This window comes from Myodes glareolus, chromosome 17, assembly GCF_982192425.1.
Source record: "Myodes glareolus chromosome 17, mMyoGla1.1, whole genome shotgun sequence".
Taxonomy (NCBI): domain Eukaryota; kingdom Metazoa; phylum Chordata; class Mammalia; order Rodentia; family Cricetidae; genus Myodes; species Myodes glareolus.
This window is the reverse complement of record NC_142042.1, coordinates 24,935,015-24,947,234: the sequence shown is the minus strand read 5'-3', so window position 1 is coordinate 24,947,234 and position 12,220 is coordinate 24,935,015. Positions and strand designations below refer to the sequence as shown.

The 12,220-nt window shown below is 41.4% G+C and overlaps 1 protein-coding gene across 5 annotated transcripts in view; it reads left to right on the top strand.

Moving 5' to 3' along the window:
* The window catches only part of Ppa2 (inorganic pyrophosphatase 2), a 70,340-nt gene extending 60,484 nt beyond the window's left edge, over nucleotides 1-9,856 (top strand). For all 5 annotated transcript variants that reach the window (XM_085677697.2, XM_085677693.2, XM_085677696.2 and 2 more), the window contains 3 exons: nucleotides 4,137-4,206; nucleotides 8,378-8,417; nucleotides 9,670-9,856. In XM_085677697.2, the coding sequence (XP_085533823.2) occupies nucleotides 4,137-4,206; nucleotides 8,378-8,417; nucleotides 9,670-9,695 (136 nt within the window). In that variant the 3' untranslated portion in view covers nucleotides 9,696-9,856. The remainder of the gene's footprint in view (nucleotides 1-4,136; nucleotides 4,207-8,377; nucleotides 8,418-9,669) is intronic.
* Nucleotides 9,857-12,220: the final 2,364 nt, after the last annotated feature.

The following is a 12,220-nucleotide window of genomic DNA, read 5'->3' as shown; positions in this document are numbered from 1 at the left end:
GGTTTAACCCAGCTCTTCAACCCCAGGATGTCTGCTTCTCCAGCCTCATGATCTGTCTCCCACTGCCAGCTATCTTCCTGTGGTCAATGTCTCCATTCCAGAAGCATCTTAAACAACACCTCTGGGCTTCAGGTCCCCTGGGCTCTCGCCCACTGCTATGTCTTCCCTGGTGGGCAGCTAGAGGGTCAGTTGCCACACTGTGTACTGAATCTGAGCTGTAGCTCAGATTCGCAGGACACGGCACAGAAGGTGGTCTTGACCAAATAAATAGATTTTCAATTATCCCAAATTTATGTCTTGATGTTGTTATGCTTTGATTTTCAACTTCCTGAAATAAGGTGTATCGAATTCATTGGAAATCCCTTTGTAGCACCAATGAAATAAATGATTTAGCAGTCAACAACGCTTCCTTTGGAAGCCTCGTGACCTGATCTCAATCCCCAGGGCCCACGTGAAATAGAGGAGAGAAGCAGCTGCAGAGTTGCCTGCTGGCCTCTGCACATGCACTGTGGCATGCATGCACCGCCCCACCTGGCTTTCATGCACAGGAGTAAGGTCTCATGTGATGGCACGCGCATGCGCGCGCGCGCGCGCGCACACACACACACACACACACACACACACACACACACACACACACACACCAGTCTGTAGTACCAGGTCTACTTAGTTCTGCATACATTTGCCCCAGTGCCATTTTCTTTTGCAAACTCTAGAGGCCATAATCTGAAGTTATCAGCAGCCTCACACTTTGTGTTATCTCCCCCTTTACTCTTGGTTGTGTTACTTTAAAGTGAAAAGCCTTGACAGTGTACCCTGGACACTGACTTTGATCATGACTGTGAGCTTTTGCTAGACTCAGGACTGACTTGAAGAAACTAATTTTCCTTGGACTGAAATTCCATATTCTTGACTTTATAAATTTTCTTTTGTGTCTATTATTTTCAGATGATCATTTTTTTATTTAATCAGTTGTTTTATACTGTTAATCTACTTTTAATGTATTTTTTGATTTCTAAGTATAGTTTTTGTCATGTACAGTATTTTTGATAATGGTGATTTTTTTTTTTAAGTTCAATATCCTGTCGTTGTGGCTTGGTCAGTGAGATTGTGCATGTACCATTCGACATTTATAAATTGTCTCTTTGTTTAGTTTTGTGGTGCTAGGACATTTATAAATTTAGGACAAAGTATTTAGTGCCTCAAAATTTAAAAGAGAACAAAAGCACATTCTTGTGTGCTATTTTTAGTCACATTTTTTGCAGTAGGTACCTGCACCCTAGTTAGCCGTCTAGTGATTATCAGCTTCTCCACATTATCAGCTTCTCCACTGGGCATTGCCAGTTTGAGAGCTAAAAGAGTTGAGATTTCAAGTTATGTGAGGACTCACTGGCTCAGTGTTTATTCCCAGCAACTGGAAAAGCGCTTGACGCACAGTAAACTATTGAGCTTGCAAATAGATCTACATCAGAACTGTATAGCCTTTTCCTTTCTTTTCTCATTGCACATGTTGTCCTGGGGCTTCTCTGCCCTGGACAGACCTGGAAATTGCCTTCCTTTCTCAACTTCCCTGGGAGATGGAATTACAGGTCCACTAAACCACCAAGCCCAGCTAAACAAGCATGGAACAGTTCAGTGACACATGTTATACCTTCAAGGATTCCCATATACTTTATAAAATCCTGGTAGAGGAAAAATATTCTCTCTCTCTCTCTCCCTCTCTCTCTCTCTCTCTCTCTCTCTCTCTCTCTCTCTCTCACACACACACACACACACACACACACACACACATACACACTTGTGTTTTTATACTCTAGATCAGTGGTTCTCAACTTGTGGGTTTTGACCGTTTCACAGGGGTCACCTAAGACCATTGGAAAACACAGATATTTACATTACAATTCTTAAAAGCAGCAAAATTACAGTTATGAAGTAACAATGAAAATAATTTTCAGCCTGAGGCACTGTGATAAAGGGTCCCCACATCAGGACGGTTGAGAACCCCTGTGCCAGATGCCTCTTTATTGACTAAAATGCATACTGAAAAAGCAGCAGAGTCAGTTGGCTTCTAGCAGCTACTTGTCAAAATATTTATTTGGAAATTTATAAAAATATTCAGTGTTTTAAAATGTCCAAATGCTGGTTTTAATGTTGTTCTTTTCTAATGTTCCTGTTTTTGTTATAGGGGTGGAGGGTTACTTTACAAATGGGAGTATCAGATTCAACAAATTAAAAATGTATGCAATTCATTTTAAATTTTAGAACTGGTTTTTAAAATAATATATGCTCTATTTTTGAAAATAAACTAAAGTCCTGTGAAGTTCAAATGTAGTTGTATATTCTGCATTTTGCCTGGCAGCCCTACTTAGGGAAGCTGGTCTGTCTGCCCTCACTTCCATTTGCCCCGCAGTTGCAAGGAAGGCGTTTGACATTGTCATAGTAAACAGTTTTGTAGAGTGGACTTAGACCACGCCTTGCTTTCTTTGAACAGCTAGCACTTAAGACCTTGCAGGATCTAATTGTTTTGTCTGCTGCCTTTTGTTTTATGTTTTTTTATATTCTTTTCATGTGTATGTATGTTTTGACTCCATGTTTATCTCTGCACCATATGCATGCATTGCCCATGGAGGCCAGCAGAGGGCATTGGATTCCCCCCAAACTGGAGTTCAGTGGTTATGAGCCTCATGGTATGTGCTGTGAATCAAATCCTGGTCCTCTGGAAGAGCAGCCAGTGCTCTTAGCCATTAAGCCATCTCTTCAGTCCTCTTATTAATATTTTTACGATTGTTAGAGAAACAGCTGACCTCAGACTCTACTGATTTCAATTTCCAACCTATTCAAACCTGAGTTATGAAGAAGAAAATGTAAAGAAGTTATGTCTTAAAATACAGCTGCCACTCATCACCAAGTCTTTTCACACATTGCTGTGTGTGATGTGCACACCTATAATCCCGGAGTGGAAAAGGCTGAGGAAGGGGGATTGCAAGTTGTGTCCCAACATGGGGCACATAGCAAGAGACAGATATAAAAATCAGCTTTGGACCAGCGCAGTGGCTGAGCAGGTAAAGGCACTTACCGTCAGGCCTGGGATCCGTATGGTAAAACGGAGAGGAGTGACTCCTGGAAATTATCCTCTGATGTTCACAGGCATGCTGTGGCAAGAGTACACACACACAAGTGAATAAATAAATAGACACACAAGTAAACACCAAAGTAAATAATGTCATTCAAAAATGTATAGACATTTTAAAAATTAAATGTCATTCATGGACAAATGAAAGTAAGTCCCACACCAAGTTAGGATGGTAACCAGAATGAAAACCTTCTGTAAACAATGTTACCAGTTACAGACAGGTTGAGCCTGTGAAATAAACACACAAATAGATCTCCTTAGGACATATTTCACAAAGCAATTGTGAAGATAAGTTTGATAATGTATATCTGTCAGGCCTGTTTGAGAGAAAATAAGTGATTGTGTTTGTCCCATTCTCCTCATAGGGGACAGCCATCGCTAGTCACTTTTCCCTTTGACTGAAAAGGTCTTAGCTCCCTTCTCTACATCCATTTCAAGCTACCAGCCTTTCTGTGAAGTTATCAGAGATTGGCCTTACTCTGTGTAAGAGTGTTGGCAGTCTCTACTGTCAGCTGAAGGGCGGTGGTAGCATGCTTTGGGGTCTGTCAAACAAAAAAGAGTGTGAGTTTCCAAGCCCTCAGTCATTGGAGAACAGGCCTTTCTGGGCTGTCCCACTTATAAGAAAAGTTACTGTGTTATTTCTTCCTATCCTTAATCTTCATTATCTCCCTCAGAAGGAGAATCTCTGTCTTCCAATTCCAGTTCTCGTTCTGTATGTTGGATTTGACTCCTAATAAAGGTTTAGTATAGTTGTGATGTGTGTGTATACAACAGGAAATGGTTTTGATAGTATATCATTTCAACTTGTTTTAATTGTGAAGAGTGCGGTGTTGTCTATTACTCCATATCTGTATGTGCAGTAGCTTTAGGTGTTCTCATTTGTTCTGTTCTTCATTTGTTGGCTGACGTCATATAGCAGGTGTGGACAGTTTGCGGTTGGTTTTTCTTTTGTCAATAGCTTCATTTTTGGCTGTGTTAACTAACATTCTCTTTTCTTCTGCAGCACAAATGTGCATGTGTGTGATAGCCCTTTCCGTTGCACACCAGAGGAAGCAAGATCATTAGTTGAATCGGTAAGGAGCCAGTGTCCGAGGCATCCTTTAATCATGCGGATCTCCTGAGAACACTGACAGTGGTTCTGAAATATCTAGCAACGAAACGTGTCAAGACCTTTGGGGAGCATATAATGAAGTAATTCTATTGAAGTTAGCATTATTTTTTTTAAGCTGGGCAATTTAAATCAGAGACAATTAAAACCTTCTAGTTTATTTCTGAAATTTGGTGTTGAGATTGTCCTCCTGTTCCCAGTCTGCTGCCATCTGTGTATATTTGTTCTCTGAGTTCTTCTCTCCCAGTAGCTGGTCCTTCACGTTATCTTCATAGAGCAGGTACATTTTGGCTCAAGAGTTTGAAGTACCTAAGCCCTCTTGTCATTTTGTTGTGGATCACCTACCTCACAAGATTTTCTTTAAGAGGAGCTCTCTGTCTTATTGATAATGCTGCATGTAGGCAACTGTATTTATTGTATATTAATATAACTATATTAATTCTTAATTATGAAAGTTAATATTTGTATAATTAGGTATATAAAGTGTATTTACTAGAGATCTCAGGCTTTAAAATCCCCCTTAGAAATTAAGGGCTTTCAACTAATTATGAAGTAGAAACTAGTAAATTTAGGCCTTTATGAACAACTAAAATTATGGCGGCTTTTAATTTGTTGGGTTTTCCCACCACTAATTCATCAGTTATTCAATTATAGCCTGCTCTGCCATAATTTATCAGTGCTGGAGTGCATACTAAAAAAGATACAAAAACGTATGTCCTTTTGAAAGTTACATTTTAGTTGGGAAGATAAATAATAAATGTCGAAGTGAAGTAGACTTTGAAGAGATAATCAATACTGTGATGAAGAGTGAGCAGGAAGAGCGGATACAGCTGCAGGAGGGTGGGGATTGCGGTCATTAAGCAGTGGTCCAGGTCAGCCCCACAGGAGCGCAGGACGGCACAGCTGAAGGGAGAGCCTTCCAGGCCCAAGGCAGAAGGATGCCGTGTCCCAGCCAGGGACCCTGAGGATTGCTGGGAATGTGGGACTAACTCAAGCCACATACTGAGTTCCAAGGCAGCCTGGGCTAGGGAATGAGACCGTGTCTCACAAAACCAATAAATAACAAGATACAGTGCAGTTTCATAGCTCGCAGATTGCCAACAGTTTAAAGAGTCTGACAATACTCGATGTTTTCAAGCCCCATAGTCGATGATTAGCTTGGCAATATAAATTGTTATGATCACTTCAAAGAATGGTAAGTAATTCCTATGGAGGGAAAGTTGGAAGCTGGGTATCAGTTGATGAAGTCAGGGAATAAGCTGTACTTGTGCATTAGTGTGCTTGTCATGTTTCTAAATCCGGACAGACAGGTGTGCGGTTGGATGAGCGAGGAGGGTAGCAGGCAGTCATCGCCAGCAGTGACAAGGTGAATATCTGCTGCGTTGTGTGCGGCCGCTGCTGTCGCTCTCAGGTTTAAATATCACTCTCTTCACTAATGTGAGAAAGATGTTTCTTACCCGTGACAAAACTCTGTGCCATTATCTGGCTTCTCGTAGTGGTGGTTCTCTTCTAAGTAGGGGCTAATGTGTTCTGGATATATTCAACCAAGCAAGAAATCTGTCCTAACAATGAAAAAAAAGAAATAACATTCTTGAGATTATTTTTTAAAGTAATGTCATGATATATGTTTTAAGAGAACTTGATTGCCCATTTTTTTGGGGGGGGGGGGTTTAGGCTAACAGATTGCTCAATTGTTTTGTTTTGTGTGTGTGTGTGTGTATGTGTGTGTGTGTGTGTGTGGTGTGTGTGTGTGTGTGTATGTGTGTGTGTGTATGTGTGTGTGTGTATGTGTGTGTGTATGTGTATGTGTGTGTGTGTGGTGTGTGTGTGTGTGTGTATGTGTGTGTGTGTGTGTGTGTGTGTGTGCGTGCATGCAACCTTCATTTTCTTTCTCTGAAATATTTGGCAGTGCCAGTTAAAAGCAGATACTAATTTTAGACAGGAAATTTGACCAGTGAATTTTCCAAAGCACTTTGTAAAATGTATTGTACAACTTAAAAAGATAGAACAATGTCCAAATGTGAGAAGGTTGTAATCTGTGTGGATAAATACTGCCATCAAGTCTTAAATGCTCATCTGCGTAGGAGATGTGTGCCCATTGCTGTTACTATTCCCCTGCTACTCCCAAGAGCAGCTCAGTTAAGAGTGTTTTGTGTGAGGGAAGAAGCTGTAGTAAGTAGTAAGAATAATCCTCTGCCTGCTCCTCCTTTTCTACATACTTTAAGGAAAAATAACCAAACCACTTATGATCTGGGGGAGCGTATTAGGGATCTTCAGAGGAGCAGAACCAGTGGGTCGCATCTACGTTCATGCCACCCTTTGCCTGTTATAGACCATGAACATGATCATGGTTTTATAATTGCATCTTAGAGCTCAGAAATGTAAGTGAGGTTGGCTTAACCAAAGCTATTGCTCTTCCAGGCCTTTAAAAGTGTCGCACATATAGTTACATCAGTACGTTGTACTTGACAGTGATGATAATTGATTACGTCATTACTGCTTCATATGGTGCTACATCATAATGTGTGCTTTTTTGCATTGTAGAATATACTCTTATTTTTTGAAGAGTTCCCTATAAACAGTGCACTGTGTTACACTGGCAACAGCCTCACACACCCTAGTTGTTAATCTTTTATGTCCATTATTTCTCTTGGACTTGTTTTGCTCTCTCGCTTTATCGTGGCCCCTAATGAGATCAGATCTACTGCTGATGTTGCCACTGAGCAGCCGTACCCAATGATTGACTGGAGTGGAGTGCAAGTGGTTAAAGTTACCAGGTTGAAAATCAGTTGTTACGTACCAGCCAGGTTTGCCCCATTCGACTGCAGCTGCAGTTCTGACAGACGGGGACAGAGTGCCTGCAGCTGCTTTCTCAGTCAGCACTTCCCATTCCCTAAACATCCCAGACCTGGCATCACAGCCTCCCAGGCATCTGGTTCAAGGGTAGGAATTTTAGCCATAGTAAAGATTTTCTGTGGCAAGAGGTTTTCCTCTGCCTTCACTCACCCACTGTTCCACAGATTCTCCAGTGGCCCCACATCAGTACTTACAGGCTCCCCACTTCCACGTTTGTGTAAAGAACAACTCTGGAACTGTTTAAACCTGACTGCCACTAACTTCATCAAGTCCGGCCCCTTCTCTCAACGTCACAAGCTTGGCTTTGGCTGTGGTCGTTGCAGTGCATACAGGGATATACTTCTCTGCCTGATTCTGGCACTCCGAACCCCCTTCATATTCAGTACAGGCCATTCTCAAATTCTCAGTATCTTAGTGCTACCAACAAAGTAGAACAGTGTTGTAGGCCACAGGCTGAAACCCTTGTGAGTTGCAGAGTAAGCGCCGCCATGTGAGTAGGCACATGCTGTAGTGTACTGTAGCCCCAGCGAGGAGGCCTGAGCAAGCCAGGGAGAGGGTACATCCTGTCCCAGGGTGCCCCTGCAAAGCTGTGTGCTGAAGTGCAGCGGGGCTGGCACAACTGCCAAGACTGCCCTTACTGTAGGTGATCCTCTCCCATACGTTCATTAGTGATATTCATCCCAATATCAAAGTGTTGTTTCTGCCCCCAGACCCCATCCAACAGACCAGGGAATTGTAGCTACTTTTAAGGCTTGCTACCTGAAGAAGACCTTTGGTCTGGCCCTACTTTAACACTGATGGAATTCTAGAAGGGTCAAGAGCCTTGCTTGGGTAGTGCCATCACAGAGATGGTGAACATATTGAATGTTGGTGAGAGTGGCAGTACACACTGCTTAGAGGTGGTTCCTGTGTGCTTTTGTCTGAGTGTGGGTGAGGTGGCAGTACCCACTGCTTAGACGTGTTTCCTGTGTGCTCTTGTCTGAGTGTGGCTCTAAAGAAAATGTCTTCACACTCTCAGCCACAGGGTGCTCAGTCGGCCACCTGGGCCACTGATAGAAAATATTTCAGAGCATGCTTTCTTTTATCTAACATTACATCTGGGGCTTGTGCCTTAGAAAGAATGAACAGCCCAACAAAGCAGAAGGAATCTTTACTTTTTTGAAGTTTAGAGTTTAGTTATATGTCAGTTTTATTCTATAATCACATGAAAAGTATTTCTAGGATCACTTTCCATATATAAATATTAAATATATTAACTCTTTTCTGTTCTTATCCTTTAGGTCCCAGCACCTTCGATGAGTAAAGAAGGCAATATAGAAGGTACAGTATGTTTCTTTTAAAAGTTATTTGTTGTTTTAAGAGAGAATGTGGGAGTTTTTGTACTTTTTGTCCTTCCTTCATGGACTCTGGGGTCGAACTCAGGTCGTCAGGCTTGGTAGTGGGTACCTTCACCCTGAGCCATCTCACTGGCCTTGTTACAATTCTTCAGAGCAATGGACAAATCTGTTTATAGTAGTGGAAACCAATAAATAAACAAACTTAGTTTAAGAGTTATGTAAATTAAGTAAGTAGATTTCAGATAGTAATTAAATTGCTCTGATAAAATATCATTTGCCCTAACTTCAGGAAATGAGGAACACATTTGTTATTTTGAGGCTAGATCATTCGGTTATGTGGTGATTAAGCAACCTCCATTGGCCTTGGTTAGGCCTCCTCGTTGCTGCCGTAGTGTGCTGCAGTGTGGCTTCCTCTTAATGATTCTCACACTGCAACTCTCTGTGTGAGTAAAGTAACGAGAGATTCCAGCCAGTCTGATAAACAGAATGACTCCAGAAACCTGAGTCTGATTTACTTTTATTAACTCTAGGTTTTTTATAAGTTATTTATTTTAACTGAAAGCCTTAAAACCAAAATGTATCATAGGGTTAAAATTAAGTTCCATGTCCTTGGTTCTAATTATTTGAAGCCATTTTGAGAAGCAAGTAAAAGTGTTCTTCAATAACAATTTCAGAATGTTAGCATATACATATACCATGTCTTTTTCAAAATATGACAAGGCTTTTGACCTTTGAATATAAAAAATATTAGAGTATTCAACTTAATGAATTTGGAGGGAAAATGAGAACAGCTGTGTGATGCAATGTTTAGGAGGGAGGGTGGCCCTAGACTCGGTCCTATGGGGGAGCAGGTGTGGTTCCCATCTGCTGGCAGCCGGGCTTTCTTTGCCATACCTCTCCTTTTGGGTATTTAGTGAACCATCAAATTTTACAGCAAAGAGGTTTTTCTAAACCTTTCCTATTATTGCAGGGCTAACTTCTACACTGTTCATTAGCAACTAAAGTGCTCCCAAAGGGGCCCAGAAAATACCATGAGCAGGCTCTAGAATTTTTGGTGTAGTATTGTATGACTGAGAACATAGGAGAACTGGAGAAAGTGGCTAAGCCTAAGTTGGAGAGATGGCATGCTAAGATTATAGACTTTAAAAACTCTAGTGCTGATGCCTAATGCTTCCTACAGATTTAGATTAAACATGTCTTGTTCTTCCTTCCTCCTCCACCCCCCACGTGAGCAGAAGAACGGTGGCACTTCCTCGACTGATGGGGTCGCTGGAGGCTCTGCACCAATGTGTCAGCCTCTGAGGACCCCGAGGCTCCTTTCCCCTTAGTGCTCTGGAGGCACACACTGATTTCCATGTGATGACTTCCTGTCAAAACATCATTGTTCTGAAACTTTTGAATAAACTTGTAAATAAACACTGACATTTTGAACTTCTCTCTCATTTAGATATCTATTCATACAAGAAAGAAAAGATTAAATTTTGTAACAGAATCTAAAGGCATTGTTTGACTGTTGATTTTATTTGATTTTGTGTCTAATTGGTTAAATGTCAAAATTAAAAATTTAACACATACAATGTTTTACAATACTATTACTATTATTTTCATATCTTCTTGTCTCTTTTCAAGTCCATCACTGATAAAGGCTTTCTTAACCAAGCTCTCCTCTCTTAGCATTTTCTACAAAAATGTGTTATATGTACAAAAGCCCTTTCCTCTAATTTATTGTTTCAGAGGCCCTTACCCCTTCCAGCTTTCTGCTCCATCCCTTTGATTTTTAGTACTCATCTCCATGGAGATTTCAGATCCGTAGAGGAAGAACTCTGCTTAGACATCTCTTTACATGCCCCTCTTGTCCAAACTGCTGGAATTAAGTTCTCTCTTGAAATCACAATGAGCCCCACTTTATTCACAAATGTCCTCTGTAACCCTTTATACACATTCACTATCCTCATTCATTGGGCATCCCCATCCCCACCCCAGTCTCTTCTGTGGGCCCCTGCCTTGTCCACATTGCTCTAACTCAGCTTCATGTTTAAGCCTCCTCACCAAGTGATTGTTCTGTCTCTGGCTTTGCTTCTGTCTCATCTTCCATAACTTCCCAGCAGTTATTTTTTTTAGTTTTTCTCAAAATGCTTTTAATATCTCTTGTATTCCTGAGAATAAAAACAAAATTCTCATTTTCTCCAAATATTCATCCTCTCTCTCCCCTACCTTGCTACCCACACTCTGCAGACTGCATTTTCACACCCCACAATTATGTTACTCTCTAGGCTGACTACCCTCTGGCTGTAGCTTGTTCTCCTTTGCCATTCTATTGGTCTCATTATCATTGTATTTCCTGATGTGTTTTTGTGGTTGGCCAAACACTGTTTTGCATTACAATACTGTTTTCCATTTACTGAGCTCCTTTTGTGTATCGGAATCGTTTTAGAAAGCAACATACTACATACACACTATAAAGTGATACTGCTTGCTTGGTATTTGAAGTCCTGAGATATTTCCGTAACTTTTCCAACATTACATAGCTAATAAATTTCAGGGCCAGGATTAGAACTATTGACTCTCAAGCTCTACATGGATTTTCCAGCCTGTTATGCATAATGCATCTCGCTTATAATGAAGGCAAAGAGCATCCTTCTTTTACAGATGAAGATGAGACAGAGTTTATTGGTTAGACCATGAGTAAATATTTTCTATGCATGTGTGTGGAGTACATGTGGAGGTCACAGAACAACCTCAAGTACCATTGCTCCACGGGCATCGTTAACCATTTTCTTGGAGACAAAATCTGTTGCTGGGACTCAGGACTCAATGAGCCAAAGAGCCCCAGGAGCTTCCTGTGTCTGCCTCCCCAGTTCTGGGACTACAATCACATGCCACCATGCTATGCTTTTTACATGGGTGCTGGAGATGGAACTTGAGTCCTCACACTGACACACAGCAAGGACTTTATTGACATAATTGTCTCCCCAGCCCCAGCAATGTTTTCTTGAAGTCTTTGGGAATATGTAAACTTTGTTGATGGACAACCAAGAGCCCAAGGGGAGCACTTATGTCTAATACCACGCTGACTGTCTTGGTTGGTGGATTTTGTGGGTTTTGTTGTTTTTTTGTTATTGTTTGTCAGCTTAACACAAGCTAGAATTCTATGGGAAAAGGAACCTCAGAAAATGCCTCTATCCGATTGTCAGCAGGCAAGTCTGTGGTACATTTTCTTAATTTGCTAGTTGATGGTGGTGAGGCAGCAGGTGACAGCCCATGGGGACAATACTACCCCTGGCAGGTGGTCCTGGCCAGTAAAGGAAAGCAGGCTGAACAGGCCCATGAGAGTGAGCCATTGAGCAGTGTTCGTCTGCGGGCCCCTGAATGAGTTCCTGCCCTGACTTCCCTGACTGATGGGTGTGGCCTGAGAGTTGTGAGCTAAAATACCCCTCTGTAAGTCGCTTTTGGTTCTGGTGTTGAGTACAGTGATAGAAACCCTAACAAGGCCCTGATTTGACCTGTGAACATAAAGCTTGGAAAAGGAGAATAAAGAACATTTAGCTTTGCAATTTGAAAAAATAAGCTGAATTTTTTAGGGAGGGACTAGATTAATAAAATTGTAAGAGCAGAATATTTTTTCTGTGTTGAAAGAAGCATATCTAGGTGAGCCTGGTTCCCTTTCCCCTGGCAGGCAGTACCCAGATGCCACCTACTTATCAAGACTTTTCCAAGAGGTGACACTTCACTGATCTAAGTTGGCTTCATACCGTAATTCTTTTCATAAATAATGTATAAAATTGA